At 33.3% G+C, this 20,555-nt stretch overlaps 1 protein-coding gene across 1 annotated transcript; it reads left to right on the forward strand.

Annotated features, from left to right (window-relative positions):
* Positions 1-16,697: 16,697 nt before the first annotated feature.
* Positions 16,698-19,857, forward strand: LOC127081855 (uncharacterized). Its single transcript, XM_051022080.1, has 8 exons — positions 16,698-16,855; positions 16,935-17,159; positions 17,346-17,571; positions 17,665-17,815; positions 18,066-18,288; positions 18,384-18,475; positions 18,862-18,997; positions 19,205-19,857. Exons 1-8 carry the CDS (start codon positions 16,809-16,811, stop codon positions 19,785-19,787), a joined length of 1,683 nt encoding a protein of 560 aa, XP_050878037.1. The 5' UTR covers positions 16,698-16,808; the 3' UTR covers positions 19,788-19,857.
* The last annotated feature ends 698 nt before the right edge of the window (positions 19,858-20,555 follow it).

A 20,555-nucleotide genomic window follows, 5' to 3' on the forward strand; every position in this document is an offset into this window, starting at 1 on the left:
TCATGGATAAGGAGTTATCAAGTCTTAAACATAAGTATGAATATTATGAGTAGTATTTATACTGGATTGACCCACTGTAAGAATACTACATAGAATGTTATACAAAGTGTCATAAGTTATTCTCATGGTGATAGTGGTGTATACCACCCTTCAACCTGAAACCACTATGGACCCTAGATGTAGAGTCAAGTGTTTTATTTTTGATCAAACGTTGTTCGTAACTGGATGACCATAAAGACAGTTGATGGATACTCCATGAAGCATGCTGAGGGACATGAGTGACTTAGATGTAATTTGCCCATCCTGCGTAACAGGATAAATGTCTAAGGCCCAATATTGAACTGGACAAGGATGACACAGTCTATGCCTTGTGTTCAATATAGACATAAAGGCAAAAAGGGTAATTATACACAAAAGTATTATCACAAAAAAGGATTTGTCAGATCACATGATATTTTCGTATCTTGGGTAGCAGTGATGTGTTGCCAGATACCGCTCACTATTTATTATGTTAAATACATGATTTAATATAATTGCCAATATCGTGAAAACCTATAGGATCACACACAAAAGGAAAGATTGATGAGAGACAGGGTAAATAAGGAACACAGTAAGATACAACGTACTTAAGTGAATTATAGAACATCGTAAGGTACAGTGCACTTAAGTAGAATACAAAACGTGGTAAGTTACCACGCACTTAAGTGATTTTTGGTATACCATAAGATATGGGTCGCATACACTTAAGTGGGCTTTTTAGCTTGCAACCCACACAAGTGGTTCTATAAATAGAACCCTTGTGCATAAGCAATTAAACTTGATGAAATTTCGTCTCTCTCTCTCTCTCTCAAAGCCTTCATTCGTAGCATCTAGCACTGAGACTGAAGGAATCCGTTCGTGTTGACTGAGTAGAGGCGTTGTCACCATTCAACGCTCGTGATCACTCCTTAGATCTGCATGAAAGGTTTCAATCTCCACAAGAGGTAATAGTTTCTATCACTGATCATGCCCATTCGTAAGGATCACTAAAGGGAAAATTTTAATTTCCGCTGCGTGTTTCAATCGCAATTTTCCTTCAAGTCCAACATCTGATATTGTTCTAGCATCTGAAGAAGAAATCACTTCAACTCCACCAAGGAAAAAGAATCCTATGAGCATTTGTATCTTAGACAACAAGATTCCGCGATCCTTGAAAAAAATATAGTACAAGATTACAACGAACACGATGACTCCGAAAAACATATAAAGCATGTAGACGAACGTCTAAACTATTACCAAGCAGATGGAGATATAAAATGCAAACTATTTGCACTTTGACAAAATTCGCTCGAGACCGGTACAAATTCATCCCTAACGGAAGCATAAATCTATTTAGTTTTGAAAAAAAAGGCCTAAATAATGTTGATAGAGTTAAATGTCTATGACCAATATTATTACTTTTACATAGGAGGGAAATAAGAAAGATTTTGGATAAAAGGGTCGTGAAAAGAGAAGTGAAAAAAATATTTTCATTTAAATTGAATAGAGATTTGTTTTCCTTCATAACACAAATTCTTCTTAAAATAGGGGATGTAAAGTTGTATTGAAAAAGGTTTTTAGAGAGTTTAAAAAAAATCATATTCAATTTATGCATGCTATAGTTATATTTTTAAAATTAAAAATATACTAATAACTAATATTTATATATTATGTTTTACAAAAAAAAAATTAGTAATGTGGACATTTTTAAAATTTTCCCTTTCCTAAGGCCATCTGTTTTCCTTCTTTCCAACTTGTAATCATAATTTATAGTTATATGAATTAATCGAATGTAATCAAGTACATTTGTGCTCTATTGTTTAGATTGATAAAAAGGTGACAGAATGCATTTTATTATAATTTTTTCCATTTTATACCATTCAATTTTAATGAAATGACAATTTTGTTATATTTCATCATAAAATATTCATAACTTTTTTATTTTTATACTATCTGTTTCAAATTATATAACTATTTTATTTTATTTCATCATTAAATATTTAAATAATTGAATGCAATCTTCATTCCGTTTTACTTTATTTCATTCCGTTTTCCTTATAACTTACAAAATTTAGTTGAATCTTTATTAGTCAAACAATTTACTTTGATGAAAATAACTCTTTTTAAAGATTTTTATAGATTTTTGTTCAATATTATTAAATTGAAAATCCTTTTTAAATATGATAGAAGATTAATCTTTTCCATTAGCTCTCACCTTTGGTGGGGTAGGGCTGACTAAGATGTGTTTGAAATTACGAAAAATAAAAAATCAAACAATTTTACAACTAAAACTCGATTTAAACAATACTCTCTCTCTATCTATCTCTCTATCTATCTATATATATATATATCTAATATATATATATATATATATATATATATATATATATATATATATATATATATATATATAGATAGATAGAGAGATAGATAGAGAGAGAGTATTGTTTAAATCGAGTTTTAGTTGTAAAATTGTTTGATTTTTTATTTTTAGATATTAATTTTGTCTTAAATTGTTTGTAGAATTAAATCGTGTGAAAGTTGGAGTTTAATATAATTTTATCTAATTTAACATGTAGTAAACTTTTTAACATTAAACATGAAAATAATTTCTTGCAATTTTATTTGGTTTCGAAGATATTAACTTTTATTTTTAAATATTATGTTATAATTTGTAAGATATCTTATATAGTTTAATCCAAACTTACTATTAATATGATACTTTTAAAGAAAAGCGAAAGGCAATGAATTTTATAATCTCTAAATAGATCTTTAAAGAAAATCGAAAGGCCATGAAATTCCACATAGATTCATTGTGAAAATAAAATATAACATCAACATGTGATTCATGAATGGAGCATAATTGACTATAATATTGGCATTCATAGTGAATGATAATGCGAGCTAGGAGACATGTGTGTATTTAGTTAACCAAATCGTGTTTCATGTGTCTATTTTTTTAATTAACTTTTACACATGTTGTATTTTTAAAGTAGTATTTTAGTGCTTCCATGTGCATTTATGGAGGTTATTTTGGTTATGTTTTCCTTTGTCATACAACAAAAAACATGTGATTGGAAGATGACAACGATAGTAGTTACACAAATGAAAAAGACAATGGTAGCATCGGAATCCATACTAAGGGTGGATGTAATAAAATATTCTCAAATGCATCTAAACGGAGTGGGATGACCATTATTATGAAAAGTAAAAAATACTCCCTCCGTTTCTTTTTAAGTGTCGTTTTAGCATAAAGCTCTCCAACCAAGATAAATGAATTGTTATAATTTTTTTCCCATTGTACCCTCATTTTAATCCACCATATACTTTCTCTTTCTAAATAAAATTCATTAATATAAGTACTCATTAAATTATTTACTTCAAATAATTAATTCCATAATTTTCTCCACATAACTCTCTCTCTCTTCCGTTGCATTTTTCAACTACTCCTAAATTTTTGGAATTAATATTGCTTGCTATAGGAATACGTACTGCTTGCATTTTCATTAATGGCTAAAGGAAAACTTATTGCTTATTGTTTCAATGAATGGCTAAAGGAAAAAATATTCCCTCCAATTATTTTAATAAAAACTTAAGTTTCCCACCGAAAAATTAAAACCAGTAGTACATATAGTATGGTTTCATATTATAAGTTCAAAATATTTACAACTCATAAAATATGGATTTAGATAGTGATACAGAAACATCATTAACATTGGAAGCTATCATTTGAATTTAATTTTTATTGACCAGCCAATACTTGAATAGGAATGAGAGTTATGTATGGGAATGAGAGTTCGTATTAAGAAAGAGAATTTTATGGAAAATGTGGAGTGAGTTATTACATATATTAAGAAAGAAAAATTTATGGAAAATATAAAGTTGAGTTATTTAAATAGTAAGGGTATAATTGACAAATTGTAACATTAAAACATCAAAACGACACTTAAATAGGAACAAAAAAAATCTTCTAAAACGACACTTAAAAAGAAACGGAGGGAGTAATATACATAGTAATCATAAATTCCAACAACATACACAAACACTTAAAAATAGAAAATCACGTAGATAGATTTAAAGGAACAATTAATAATTATATCCCATCAAAAAGAGTTCCTATCAAGTAAAGGAACAAGTAATAATTCATCTTCATTAGGCATAGTAACTCTTGTTGTATCATTATCCCCAACTACATTACCAACAAGAGTTCAATACTAACCTTTGAAGAGAATGAAGGCAAAGGAGAAGAGGCGAAGCAGAAAAAGGAAGCAAGAGAGAATGGAGAAGAGAAAAACATCGAACAAGCCGAGAAGAATAGAGAACGAAGAAGCAACTGAGAAGGGAGAAAATACCAGTATACCCTTAAAAAGATTAAAAATATGTTTTAAAATATTAAAGTTTACGTTTTCCCCGCAAATTGAGAATATGCGTCAAGAAATTGCCTTAGCATTCCTATCAAAATGCTATACATGGTTGTTATGACCCTACCGCCAAAAACGGAGTGGAAAGGAGCCAAACCTCCACGATATGCCTCAGTGGCAGTTTATTAACAACCTAACTCTACATATTATGACTATTTGAAGTGTTCATTCTTTGTTCACTAAAAGACTAACATTAGAAATTAAATAACTTGTTTGAACATAAATATTTTGATCTAGTTTCAAGTTAGGAAGCATTAAAAATGATTTAAAAATAATAAAACTAAAATATTTGGAGCATTAGTAAAAAGTAAATAAATAATAATAATAATAATAATAATAATAATAATAGAGATTAATTGAAATACACTGTCAGTGTAAAAAGGTTTTACACCATCACTTAATTATAGACGTTGGATATTAAAAGAAGTTTGACTTTTATTTTAAAAAATTATAAAGTAATACAAACGGGTGATGGTGATGAACCGGCGGTGTAAAACTTTTTACACTGACAGTGTATAGTAATTAATCTCATATTAATAATAATAATAATAATATCTTAAGGAAACCATTTAAATATACCCATATAAACCCATAGAAATCTCAAAGAAATGAGATGCAAGTCCTTTTTCAATAGTTATAGGGAGATAATTGTTTGTCATGTCCCTAATAAGATATAAGGGGGTACCGTTTCTTTTTTTTCATCCGTTCAAAATGGAGAGCCATGAATGTGAAGATTGAAATAACTACTTATAACTCTCAGTTTTGAATTTTAAAATCAAATATGTGTTGGGGTTGGTTGAAAATATAGATGTTGAAAAAATCTCATATCGCTTAGTTTTGTGAATGAAGAGAGAGTTCAAGACTATATATATATATGGTACAAGTTATTTGAAGTCACACATCATTTAGTTGTGAAGGAAGATGAAGTTTAAAACTATATATAAGATTCAAGTTCTTTTTTTCAAGATGAAACAGTCAAAAACACTTTAAATTTGTATTTGACTTTCTTTGTTCTCTTATACTCTTGTATTAGAGTATAAAGGTTGTCTTTGTGTTGTAATAATTTTCACATAATATTATTATTTGGTTGTCTGTTGACAACGATCATGTTTTTTTTTTCGATTTTGAAGTTTCCACGTTATATTCTTTTATTGTGACTGTGTTCCTCTTTTTTCTATATGTTTTGTCTATATGATTTGTGCAATTTTTTTTCCAACAATATGAGAGTCAAAATTAAAGTAACTTAATTTATTTAAAAGGTTAAGGCCAATGAATAGAGTAAACATTATATTTATAAATACACATCGATTTTTTTAAGATGGTATCACAATTTAAAAAAGGATTTTTTTTTCAAACTTTACCTATTCTATATTATTATTATTTATTTTATATAGATAATAGATTAAAGGGAATAATTTGAAAAATATTAAAGTATATAAGATATTGACAAGTTAGTCAACAAGGGAATTGAGAATGTTAAATTTTGATCATTTGTTAATTATATAAAAAAAATTAGTAGTTTAAACTTTTTGAACAATAAGGGTAGTTAAGTAGGGGCAAAAAATAAATCCGGCCCGTCGGGCTTTTACCCGCACTTATCTGTGGGACAAATCAAGGTTTTAGGCCCTTAATGTGTCTGCCCCGTCATATCCAATTTTTACGAGTTTTTTCGGACACGGGCTTTTATATACAATTTTGTCATTTTTAGGTCTAAAATGTTCAATGCTCGTGGACCTTCCCCACCTGCCCTCACTTTTATGCGGGAAAGGACAAAGTTTTAGGCTCGCACCCTTAAATATGTCTATCCCATTTTATTACGGACTTTTGCGGGGCGGACATGCCTATTTATCACTCCTATAGTTTAGGGATTTCATTCTCATTCATTTGTCGTGGATATGAAATCTATAATATAAGAAAATATTCTCATTCATTTGTCGTAGATATGAAATCTATAATATAAGAAAATTAATGGATCTAAAAAAGCCATTAATGTCATTGCCGCTGATTCTGCCACATAAACAAATTAAAGGTAAATTATATCACTTTTATTTCATTTATAACCAATTCTTCCATTGTTCAATTGCAAATACCATTTATGGCTACTGATTACACACAAATCAATTTGACAACTATCTTTCTCTGAATCTAGTGGCCTCCAACTTCAACTTAGCTACTTTTTCAAATTTAGCTTATGTTCCCAATTCAATTTCAAATTTTCTTCTTCTCAAATCAAACATGATTCTCGGCTCTTTCTCACAATTGCAAGATTTGTATCATACATCCTTTGAATAAGTTTTTTTTAGTTCTCACTCTCCCCCCAAACCAACTTACTCTTCTCGTGCTCGTCGGCTCCTCCTCCTCTTTAATACTAAAGGTACATCCATTTTCATTTGCATTTATTCATCATTTCAAGCCATACATGAATAATTTGGAAAAGATTAGTTAAATAAAAGAGGAAAAGAAGAAAAAATATTTGCATAAATAAAATGGATCTTGAAAAAATAATGAGTATAAAAAGACTAAAAAAAAATAATGAGTATAAAAAGACTAAATTTTCTTTTTACCATTTTCAAACAAACAAAAACATGTCTAAAAGAAAGCAAAAAAACTTAAATCCAAACTCACCAAAGGAATTGTATTGTGTATCTCCATTATGTCAAATCTATGTCGTTTTTGCATGAAAATATGAAGAAAAAAAGTTTGTTGCACATCAAACAAGAAAAAGCTTGAGATGGGGAGAGAAGAGTTTGAATATGTTTAGTTTTGTGGTGAGAAAGTGCCAATGATGGTGAAGCGGTTGCAACAGAAAACCGCAGAATGCAGAGAATAACAGAAAAGCTCTATTGAAGAAGAAGAAAGCTTAACAGAATCTGTTACAATCAATGTCTTTAGCAAATAGCCTCATACTCTATATATATACATTATCTATTAATCAGGAAAAAGGAAAAATAAAATTATATATGTACATGTATGTTGATAGAAAGTTTGATGGAAGGTGTGACGAGAATTTTATGAAGAGGTTAAGTTGGAGTTGTGTGAACCATGGAGAAAAGAATATGAACTTGTTTTTATTGCTTAATCTTGAGTGTATATGTGGGATGAGGTCTTTTCTAGAGTTTTAAAATAAAGAGTAAGAAAAGAGAATACTTTTATACATGGAGCAAAGGAAGGAGGGCAACATTGACAAAGGTTGGACTAAAGTATCTTCTAATCATTCGGCGAGGAGAGATAGGGTCAAATGGTACGCGGAGGGTTCAGAGAATACAAGTAGGGAAGATAATATCTCCACCTTCTTTTTGACATCATTTGTTGATAAGGTGAGGGCTAAAGACCTGTATGAAGCGCTCAAGGTTCTGGGAGATATTGATCAAGTGATTATTCCGCCAAAAAGAGACAAGAGAGGTAACAAAACTGGACGAAATGTTCATTGAAGGTAGGAAACTCTTCGCTAATCTTCTAAGGTTTCAGAGGAAGGAGTTTAAATTGAAGAGTTCGGGGATAGGGGGAAGGGCCGTGAGGAGGTGGTGACACTTGGTGACCATGGTGTGTATACCAGGGGGATTAGGGAACCATATCAAAAGTCGTTTATGGATCAAAGATATTATAATACAGGTAGAAGATCGTTAGCGGAGGTGATTAGTGTCAAAGAAGCAGATTTTCAACAATTCAAAAAAAAATATGATTCTCTAATCATTATGAGGTTTTCTCCAAATGAAGAGGAGTTGTCTAGATTTCAGAAGGTTTTCATTGAAATTGTTGAGAACCTGGGAATAACATATAGAATGCAATATATCTTTCATGTTGAAGGATACTTCTCAGTGAAAGTCACTCCTTTAGGTGCAAACCTTTCTATGTTAGAGGAAAAGGAAGAAGGTGAGTTAAATGCCTTCTTGAAGGAGGCTTCATCGTGGTTAGGTCAGTGGTTTAAATAAGTTAGGGCTCAGCAACCTAAGGATGTTGATCCAGAAAGAACTACATGGATCAGATGCTTTGGGATACCTTGTCAAGCTTGGTCCTTGAGATTTATTGAGTGCTTAATATCCACCATTGGGACGTTCATATGTTGTGATGATAATGAGGATATTGGTGCGGTGAATATTTCTGTTTCGTCGGAGGAGGAGGATAGAAGAATGGTTTTCAATGTAAGTTCTGAAACTAGAGGAATGAATTACGAATTAAATGCGGATGTGGGTCTGTCTCGAGGTGCAAAAGTTGATTGTACCAATAAGTGTGATGGTTTATATGGTGACAGGGTGTTGGTGGTTTTTAAGGATAATAGACGTGTTCAGAACTCTACACCAAATGTTCAATTAAAACTTTTAAAAAGTAATGAGTTTTGTATGAATCCTAGGGACTCAGTGTCACCAGTTGTGTGTCCTAGGCTTGTTGACATTTCTTATCATATGCTTACGTGTGTTGCTTCTGAGGAGAACGTGGAGTTGACTAAGAAGTATAGTTGTAATTGGGATTTGTCTCATCATGAGGGTATTAAGTTAGGAGAGGGTGAAGCAATGAAGTTGTTGGGATTTTCGGTGTGGATCTTTAGATTGTAGGCCCAATAAGCTTTAATGAAGCCTGCAATAAAGTTGTCAAGATAAAGCCTAAATCGAAGAAGAAAAAGGTCGTTTTGGATCTTTTGAAGAAAGAGGAATTTTGCCCTTCGTATTTCAACATACTTCAGCCTAGATGCAGGAAAATTTATGCCTAAATTTGTTACCCTTAGAAACTGCAAGCATGTGTTTGAGGCGGAGTCGGAGGTTAATGTTGAGAATTTTCATGGCGATATGACGTGTAAGAGTTCTAGTGTTTTAAAGGATAACATTTCAAGAGGGGCAGTGTCGTGTTGTGAATCTACTATGGATTCAGATGTAAATCAGAGCAACTCGAGATTTTGGGATAATGTTGAATATGAGGTGGGAAGAATTGTCTGGGATTCAATTATTAGACTGGGGATTTTGAGTGGCAAAGACAATTGTGAATCTATGAAAGAGGTAACATTGATGGAGAATCGATATAAAGAAGAAATGGTTAAATGGATGGTGGCACTTCAATCTTCTCAATGAATATTTTATCTTTCAACATCAAAGGTGGGAGTAGCCGATTAAAGAGAAGGAGGATCGGTTTCAACATTCAAGCGAGTAAGTTTGATTTATGTTTCATTCAAGAAACTAAACTTCAAACTTTTGACAATTTGTTTGCTGCTGAGTTTTGGGATTCTAAGGATGTAGAATGGACTAGTAATAGGGCAGTTGGTGCTTCTAGAGGTATGGTGATTCTTTGGAGGAAAGATATTTTGTCTCTCAATTACAATTTCAAAGGGGATGGTTTCATTGGTGTGAATGCTGATTGGAAAGGTAGAACTTATAATTTCATCAACATTTATGTTTCTTGTAACATGGCGCGAAGGAGAAGCTTGTGGAAAGCTTTGATTCAATTGAAAAGGAATAAGTTGAATGAGGAGTGGTGTTTGGAGGGAGACTTCAACATTATTTTTGGTAAAGAGGGGTGTATTTGTATGGGAAAGTTATAGAGGGTTAGAAATGGAGGAGTTCAAAGATTTCATAGAAGATATGGAAATTTTTTATGTTCCATGTATATGTGGCTGATATACTTGGTATAACGGGGAAGGAAATGCTATGAGCAGATTAGATCATTTTCTACTGTCTGCAAATTTGGTTTCAATTTGGAAGATCACAGGGTAACAAATAGGGAAAAAGGACATTTCAGACCATTGTCCTATTTGGCTGAAATCTAATATTGAGAATTGGGGTCTCAAATCATTCAGATATAATAATTGTTGGATTAAACATGAGAAGTATGGGGAGTTTATTACTAAAGAATGGAAGAATTTTATGGTTTGAAGGGAGGGAAGATTTTAGACTTAAATAGAAATTGAAGTTGATGAAGGAGAAGCTTAAATGGTGGAATAAAATGGTATTCGGCTGGATTGATTTAAACATGGAGGCTGCTAATGATTTGAACGATTTTGATATCTCACTTGTTCAGAACCTGGGAGGCATTATCTCAAATTTATTCGAAGGGAGAGAAAAGGCGACAGAAGAATTTTGGAGAAACTTGGCACTAAAGGAAAGTTTATTGAGGCAGAAATTTGGCCAATTGTGGCTTATATATAAATTGGTTGACTAGTGTCACACATTATCAATAATGATAAACTTAAAACTTAAAGTCAATCCAAACACATCAAATACTATTTTCTCTGCCTTTGTGCATTGAGACATTTTTTTCAAACTTTTCTCCGTCCCGATATGTGAGATCTTTTCACAAAACTAAAATCAACAAACACACAAATATTTTATAGACGAACTACGATACTCTAATTCTTCATAATCCTTAAGGACACGTAGCACATAGTTGTGAGACTCTGACGAGTACAATAATAATTTTTTTTTTACTTTGTTCTGCTTCCAAATAAAATATTTTTCTATTAAAATAATATTTTTTCTTATACATAATTAAAATAAAGTATTAAGCAAATATTAAACAATTAAGCAAACATCCTTTAGGTAAGAACATAGTGACCATAGAACTAGAGAATGATCTCATTGAGTATAATGGAGGTGTGGGGTGCCTAACACCTTCTCTCACTTAATCGACTCCCAAACTCTAACGTATTATCCTTTACTTTTAAGTTTTATAATTATTTCCTTGTTCCTTAGGAACCAATAAAAGATGATGGTGACTCTATAATTTTCCAGCCGCGACAGCTGGCGACTCTACTGAGAAAATCCCTTAAGAGATTCAAGCCTACCCTCTAGTTCTATGGTCGTTTGTTTTGTTTGTTTATTTATTTTAGTTTTATTTTTATTCTTTGCCACTACTTTGTTGATTTATCGCACTTCGCTATTATTCTACATTATTATCTTGTCATGCAAGAGTTTAATATATGTTTAAGAGCAAGCTTTATACCCGAGCTCGAAGAAACATAAGTTAAGTAAGGGGTTGTCCTATTTTGACCGTTGTGGATTCTTATCACATGAGGTTTTTAATGATGACTCCGCCTAGAGTATATCGGTTCAAAGAGTTTGTCATGAGTTGGCTAACACTCATTCATGATGAAACTTTGAGCTTTGATCCTTGACTCTAGGGACCTCTTCTAGAACTCAAATGCGAGACTTCGTTTATACGAAGGTTCCCTAAGGGAGACCCTATTGAAATTTTATCATGGCAGGGTTATGCCCTATTATGATGAAGTTTCTGCTAGGACCCATGACCTTGGATTTGTTCTAAAAACAACCAAATGAAACCCTAGAGCCTACACGTGAGGGAATTTGGTAGTCTAAACTTAGAACTAACTTGTCTTAAGAACACTACCTTAACTAGGTCATGCTTGCATATTACCTTACTTATCCCTAAATCCGATTGAGTTTCCCATGTCGATCATTATCCATATCTATAAGGAACCTTCTTAAACAAGGTGTCCTTATATTCAACATTATCCTTAAACCCATATGTGAGTTCTATATCCATCACTATCCTAAACCCGTAAGGGTTTGCATATGTCTGTCACTATTTCTGAACCTGTTTGGGTTTCTTTAGGTCTATCTTTATCCTAACCACGTATTGCATTGCATCTCCACGAAAAAAAATTAGCATACCTAAAAAACAAAGGACAAATATTTTTTCATACCCATGCATTTTCATGCATTTGCCTACATACACATATATTTGCATATCCTTTCCTCTTTCACCCTTATCCAACTGTCATCCAGCTAGCAAGCATCCCGATACTCACAAGTGAACTCAAAGAAGGCCTCAATAAGTTAAGGAGATCAATAAATACGAGTCCTATTAAGGAGAGAAGACACCCTTTCACCATGCCAACCACATGCTTACACAACACCTCATATGCCATTACCATGGGCGACTCCCCCACATTAAGAGAAAAAATATCAACAATAGCAACTGTCTTGTCAATAGAATAGGTATTCCTAATAGAAGATAAGATAAAGGATACCCCTTACTTGGACAGGTACGAGAACACCAAGAGTATCTCCACAAAAAGATTTTAAAGCCACGATTTAAACCTGCTTTTCAGGCCCATCTTCATTTAATTTCATTTCATGACTTTGGAGATTGCTAATAATACCTTCAAGACTTAAAGATTTTAAATCATTAGCCTCTTGAATAACAATGACTTTGGGTTTGTATTTGATAGGAAGACTCCTAAGAATCTTCTTGATATGATCCATAGTCGTATAACTCTTGTTCAAGACATGAAGTCTAGACACAAGAACTTAAAATCTTGAGAACATAGATTAAATGTTCTCATCATTTTTTATTTTGAACAACTCATATTGCTGAACTAGAAGATTAACTTTAACTTCTTGAACTTGTTGATTACCTTCATAGGTAGCACATAAAGATTCAAAGATAGTCTTAGTAGTAGACTTATAAATAATATTTATGTACTCAGAATGAGGTAATGCATCAATAAGAATTCATCTCACTCTATGATATTTCTATAAATCTTTTTCTGATCATGAGTGAGAGACTTTGTGCCAGAAACTGTTCCAACACCATTGCCATGAAAGTCAATGTCATCTTCCAAGATATCCCATAACTCATCATCCATACCAATGATGTGAGTGTACACCTTCTTTTCCGCCATACAAATTCAGTAAAGTCACCACTGAATGTTGGTGGTCTAATAGTATATTTATTTTGACCAGATGTACTACGATCATGGTTGTTATCACCACAAGGAGATCCTTCAATAAGGCTAGTTACTGCAGAACTATCAACCATGATGAAAAAAGTATTTTTCTCAATATCTTTTTTGTACCACGGTTAAGTGTATAATACAGACTGTGCTCTGATGCCAACTGAAGGTGAGAAAAATACACAAGAAGGGGGATTGAATTGTGTATGCCAAAAATCATTTCACTTCTGATAAATCAAGATCATATTCTGAACAAAGTTCAAAGTCTGATATTAGAAATAAATATAGCAGCGGAAATAGAGTGATCAGAAGTAAATGCTAGCAACACACAAAGATTATCTTGGTTCCTCTCCTCAACTGAAAGTAGTTCAGTCCCCTTACCTCAACAAGAGATTTTCACTATAACCAAACAAGTTACAAATTTCTAAAGCATGCTTGCAAGAGACTTCAATACTCAATCAACCTAGAAAGAGACTTCTGCTCAAGCAACCTTGCAAGAGACTTCTGCTCAATCAACCTAGAAAGAGACTTATGCTCAAGCAACCTTGCAAGAGACTTCTGCTCAATCAACCTAGAAAGAGACTTCCTTGCTCAAGTATACAGACAAGAGACTTCCTTGCTCAAGCACGCGGGCAAAAAACTTCCTCTACTTTAAACAAATTGATTAGTAGAAATGATAACCACTACACTTAGATACACAATCAGAAGTATAGTAGTTGTGCAACAACCATAAAGGTTCTTAAACTCTTAAGATTTATAAGATAAACAAAGATAAGAAATCTTAAGATCTTAGGCAATAACAATTACAAATGAAAGCTCGGAGTTATGCTCAAGATTATGTAAAGTGTTGTCGTACATCTCCTTCAAATCTTTAGCTTCCTTTTATAGAAGTATAAAAAGATTCGTTGGAGAGTTTGAACACATGAGCAAACTTAGTGAAGAAGCATGCCAAGAGAGACGTTGGAGAGTTCATCTGGTTTGGAGCATTGTCCACTAATTGCATTGTTCGCAACATCTTTTGAGGTACTAGGTATCTACCAAAAGGTAGAACATAATGAAGAGGTCACAACAACATTCCTTGAGCCTTGCATAACGAAACCCTAGTTGACTCTGTCTAGAAATCTGGAGCTTTGATAAGACAAGTCTACTTTGGTACATTGTACGGACGAAATACTTTTTAACCTTTTAGAATTTGAGCTATCATCAGAGGTTGGGTCATGAGACCAGAGTCTGAACCATTTAGAGGGAGATGCCTTCAGAGGCTGATGAACCACTTCAGAGTCATCCGATTCTAATAAATCATAATTAGACTAATATAGCTTCTCCACATATGCTTTAAATCAGGATTAATTTTATCCTTGTGATCCTGCACACTTTAAGCATATGTTAGCATACTCATTTGTTCTTTAAATACTTTGTTATCATCAAAACCTAAGAGATATGAACAATCTTGTTCCATCAAACACATCAAGCCTCCTGTTGTACTCCGCAACACCATCAGGATGTGTCTGACTACCCTTCCATCTCCTCGCTCGTGGAGCCCCACAGGAGAATGATGTACTCTTCTATCAAAGATGATGGGGAAATGTTTGTATATCCAACACTGATATAGGAACGCATACACAATAGATAATAATGAAAAAATATTATTTGTAATCATTAAATAAGAATTAAACTACAAATAATAATTTCAAATATACCAGTAATAGACTAAAATAACTAACAAACTGTCTATTTATTGTCTATTGTTGTGCATATTAGCTTTTCGATCTTTATTTTTAAAAGGATCCATTCTAATTTCACTAACAATGAGAACTTTTATGCATAACCTCATCCATTCACTTTTTCTAATTATGTTTGATTGTGTATTTGTCATTAGGTATTGATCGAATTTAAATGCTAAATTTTTCTTGGTGTGGAATAATGTAACTCCTCATAAATATTGTATATTGATAGATGTTTCTTGATTGAAGGTGATAATATTGTTTTTTTTAAGATATAAATGATTTTTCTCGTGCGGATGCACAAGTTTATAACTATTTTCAAGTATACTAGTAATAGACTAAAATAATCAGCAAATTGTCTAGTCTCAAAGGTTGTCTCAACTTTAAGTGTTGTATATAAAATGGTCAACACAACGCACCCGCAAGTCCAATTGGTGTCGTCAAGGTTACTGAACAACAACATGTATCGAGCGTCAATATAAACGCCTGACTTGTCTGCAAAGAGAGTACATACTATTAGAAGTAGCGTGTACACCCTAGTGGTAGCCTCATACATATGTGCCTCAACAAGCTCGTCATACCTATCCCGAAGCCAAGACATATAAAGGTGACCTTCCCTGTTAAAGTTAAACTCCTTCAACACGACCTCCTAAAAAACTCTCAAATCTCGTACAACCATCATACATGCAAGCGATGGGCTAAACATGAGCCCTGAAGAATATATCGGTGATAGGAAGATGGAACAATGATGATACATCATCCAGAGTGATATTCATCTCCCCAAACGGAAGATGTCTCCTTGTGCTATCGCTCAATAAAAGCATTAAAAAGTGGAGTGTCGAGCATGGTAAGTAAACAGTTGACAAATGTGAGGAGATCAAAATCAAGTACAATTCACCTGACTTGCTCAAGTATAAGAGTCTTGGGGAAGTTCTTCATATTCGACTCGTGCGATGTCACCTTCACTTGGAGACAGTCATGTAACAAACAAATTAAAAATATATATCAGTTAGCTTTCAACACATCATGGAACAATTAATAAATAAATTAAAGTTCATCATAAAATATTTATACCTCTCCTTGCCATAGTCGGTATGCCACATGGTCAGCATACTCGGTGACCATCGACCAGTCAATGGATCCTTCTGGGAATGCTTCATTAGTAACAGAAGGGATCAGATATGTGGCAACCACCGCATCAGCAACAAGGGCATTTGATTGGACCAGCTCATCAGCAAACCTGCACCCTCTGAGCATGAACAACCTCGAGATCATCTTTAGGTTGCTCGTCTGATCTCACCACTCGACGTCGGGTGCTACGAGGTGCGCGAAACTGTCCTTGCTCAACCAATTGTTTATAGTGTGAACTAGTTGGAACTACTCGTACAACCCGTAGCTTGGAAGACTCAGCTTCAACAACCCTAGACTAGGTTGCCACTCTATCAATGGTCATGTCTGCAATGGTGTCGTCATTTCCCATGTATTTCACTGCAAAATTGGAAAATGCAAAAAAATCAATTAAATTCCAAAAAATATATATATAAAAGTATCGGAAATTCTGAAATTTCTAAAAATATATATTTAAAAATACCGGAATTTCTGATACAAATTCAAATAATTTTCACATTAATTTTGAAATTTCCGAAATAGTGACTGATTTCAGAATTTCCAAAAGAGAATTTAAAATTTGTCGGTATCACCCGCAAATGTTTGGTACATGTTAAAAATGAGTGAAATTTTTTCCAAAGCTAATATAATCAATTCATTGAGTTTGGAGTGTATGAGGTACAACCGGGGGATGACGAAGTTAAATGCTCTTAAAATTACGATGTACGAGAAGCCCATAAATAAGAAAGAGAGAGTATAGGCCCATAAATAAAGCTGGCTTTCAAAAACAAAACAAAAAAACAGACAAAGCCACGCTCTATCCTCTTCTTTTCTTGCTCAAAACTGTGTTTCTGTGCTATGGAAACTTCACTTTGTGTTCCTTCTCCATCTTTCATTGCATTCAGGTGCCTTCAATTCTTTTTTACCTCTCAATTCTCAATTTTACGCTTGCTCTAACATGTTTGTTATATGTTCCACTATTAGGACGAACAAAGAGCTTCCCCATGTTCTGTCCCTGCACGACTTCAAAAGAATAACATGTTTTTCGGGTTATAATCAAAAACAAAGTTTCAATGAAAACCTTTACATTATACCCATTCGAACCATGTCTCGATTCTGCATTTCAAGGTCTTCCCCTAGGTCATTGGAACTTGGAGGGACAGGACCACCGCATAGTGATGCCCATTCACCTCCAAACGACAACCAGAGGTGATTCAACTTTCTTCTATTATTTATGTCTCTTGTATTTTGATTGAAGGCTTTCTGAATTCTAATGCCTGAAATTTTCTGACTAATGTTTTAGAATTTTATCTTCTACAGTGAAAGCATTTTTTGTGTTGTAAGTTCAAATTTTTTTTTTTTTGAATTCTTGGATTGACAATGCCTATTATTCAGTGGCTTTGAGAAAGATTTGGAAGAGTTATTTGGTGAAGTGAAAAAAATGATCAAGATGGGGAAGAAAGATGACGCCATAGATCTGCTTAATGCAAATTATGAAATGGTGAAAGAGAGGCTTAGTGTAGGAACTAAAGGAATAGAAGAAGCTGCTATCTTAGACATACTTGCACTCGGTTACATAGCTGTTGGAGACTTGAAATTTGTTGCTTATCTATTGAATTTGGTATTTTTTTTCCTCCACTGTCATCTTCATTCATTTTGATTTCTTGTTAAGCCGTAAGTTCAACTTTCAGAACCTGTATCATGTATTGTTCAGTTGAAAGAAGTTGTTGATACCTTAAAAGATGATGAACCGCATCTAAATTCAATACTTATGCATATGGGAAGTATGTATGGGAAATTGAACAAGTTTGAAGAGTCGCTAGACATGTATCAAAGGGCTGTCTACATTGTGGAAAGGATTTATGGTGAGGGCATTTTTCCGTTAGTAATATTAGTCTTAATCTGATATATTAGTTAATGGTTGCTGGTATTTTGAGTTGGTTATTTGTTTGATTAAAAGACGGGTGGAATTTTCTCGGCATTTTTCAATTGGGCTTATCTAGTCTAATCAGAAACGTTTTCCATCTATTGATAGATACGTTAGCGGAAATTATCTGTGTATTGATGTGTTCCGTTTTTTAAATTCTAGTATTCTGAATATAATTATTCTTGTAGGTAAGGATAGCACTATTCTTGTCATGCCGCATTTGGGTATGGCAAAAGCTCTTGGTTCAATTGGAAAAGCCACAAAAGCAATAGAGATATACCAACATGTAATCACACTTGTGGAATCAAATAAAGGTGCTGAAAGTAAGGATTTGGTTGTACCTTTACTTAGTCTTGGAAATCTTTTACTGAAAGAAGGAAGAGTCAATGATGCAGAAAGTCGTTTTACTAGGTTAAGCTTCCTAATTTTGTTTTCTCCTTCCATAGTTAGTGCTTTAGTGGCTCTGCTTTTTTCTATATTAACTAGTATTTGTTGTTTTTTGATAGGGTTCTGAACATTTACACAAAAGTATATGGAGAAAATGATGGAAGAATTGGAATGGCTATGAATTCCCTAGCTCAAGTAAAGTGTGCTCTAGGTAACTTTATGATCATGCTCAACTAATGTCTTTTCTTCCCGCGTCCATTATTTGTTTACCGATTGCACAGTCACCATGAATCTAGGTTAAAAGTTCTTTCAAGTATAATGGATCTTGTACCATGTAAAATAATGACGGAATAAAGACCTTAATCCACACGAGATGTTTATTTGGTATAGATAGAACAGTATGATTGCATATGCAAAATAGTAGAAGCGTGATGTTCATTGTGTATTTCCGTTTGTTCCTCCGAAAGCTAAGCCATATATGAAAATTACTGCAGTCATGCTTTTGTTCTCTCTTTAAATGCGATCCAAGCATCGTTATCAAATTGAAACTCAAATTGTGAATCCGAAGAATTATTGATGTGCGATATATTTTTGTAGGGAAGTCAAGTGAAGCAATTCATTTATTCAAAAGTGCTCTTAAGGTCATGAAGGATTCAAATTACTTGTCACCAGACAACAGTATATTGGAGAAAATGAGGGTAGATCTAGCTGAATTACTCCATACTTCTGGGAGGTAAGCTTTATAAACTTAGTAGGAACAAATGACCCGTTTAAGTAATTTTTATGACCCGTTTGTATTTTTAGAAAATGTAATGACTTTTCTGTATCACTAAGACTAAGACTCTAGAAGTAAGAACATACTGAGCTATTTGATTGAAACTTGATAGATATGTAACTAAACATTTATTGTGGTTGGTGGTTTCTGTTGTTTTACTTCAAGAGGAAAAGAAGGCAGAGAGATATTAGAGGAGTGCCTATTGATCACAGAGAGGTACAAAGGAAAGGATCATCCTAGCTTAGCAACACACATGATAAATCTCGCAACTTCCTACACACGGTCAAAGAATCATGCGGAGGCAGAGCATTTGCTGAGAAGAAGTCTGCAAATCATGATAAAGCATAAGGGAAGTGATGACCAGTCCATCACCTTCCCTATGTTGCAACTTGCAGCTACACTATACCATTTGAAAAATGACGAAGAAGCAGAGAAACTCGCCCTAGAGGTTTTGCGCATCCGTGAAAAGGCATTTGGAGAAGATTCTCTTCCTGTTGGGGAGGCTTTGGACTGCTTAGTGTCTGTTCAAACCAGACTTGGTAAAGATGACAGAGATTTACTGGAGCTGGTTAGAAGGATCCTGAGTATCCAAGAGAAAGGATTCGGATATGAGAGTGAGCAAGTTTTGCTTAGCTTGAAAAAAATTGTATACTACTTAGATAAGTTAGGGAGAAAAGATGAAAAGCTTCTTCTGCAGAGAAGGTTATATGTGCTTAGCAAGAAGTATAAGCACATGGTTCATCACTAATTTGGTGTAATATGTTTATAATGTTTGTGATATATTTTATTCTTCCTTCAAGAATGAAGCATTTTGGCCATGTGTTTACGTGTTGTCAATCATATTTTATCCTATTTGGAAATAAAAGAGTATTAGTATTCTATGTTAGTTTTGTTACGAGTGTCACCCTCCCTTCAAAGGGTTGTGTTCATGGCGTTATGGAGATGTATTTGACTAAATACATAAATACATGCAAGAAAAATGAAAGTTGTTGCTTGTACGAGAGTGACGTGCAATAATTGAATGGATCGTTTAGGTACTATTCAATCTTATTCAATCTTAGCTTCGTGGTCTTTCTTTATTGGAACAAATAAAAAGTATATTAGAATTGGAGTTTTTCTTTAGCCTAACATTTTGATTTTTGATTAGAAAAATGAGAATTTTGGACCCACATAATCCATTTTTAAAAAAAATTCTAAAATAATTCATTTTTTAGATTATTTTTCAATCTATCCCACTTTGAAGAGGTGTCATCAGATGAATTGGCGCTTGCTTTCTAAGTTAAAGAGGTGACGTCAATTGGATTGGCTTGTGCACCTATTGTTGTCAATCCAATTGACATCTATGTGTTATGTTATAAAAGAAACGTCAATTGGTCTGACACCTCTGTGTGTTTCGTAAGTTTTTTTAGAAAAATAATGTAAATTTTAGATAAAAAATCGAAATCAGACCAATTGATATTAACATTAATATGTATTTAGATGCGTTAACCAGAAAGACTAATGTCGTTGACCGGGA

Source organism: Lathyrus oleraceus, chromosome 5, assembly GCF_024323335.1.
Source record: "Lathyrus oleraceus cultivar Zhongwan6 chromosome 5, CAAS_Psat_ZW6_1.0, whole genome shotgun sequence".
Taxonomy (NCBI): Eukaryota; Viridiplantae; Streptophyta; class Magnoliopsida; order Fabales; family Fabaceae; genus Lathyrus; species Lathyrus oleraceus.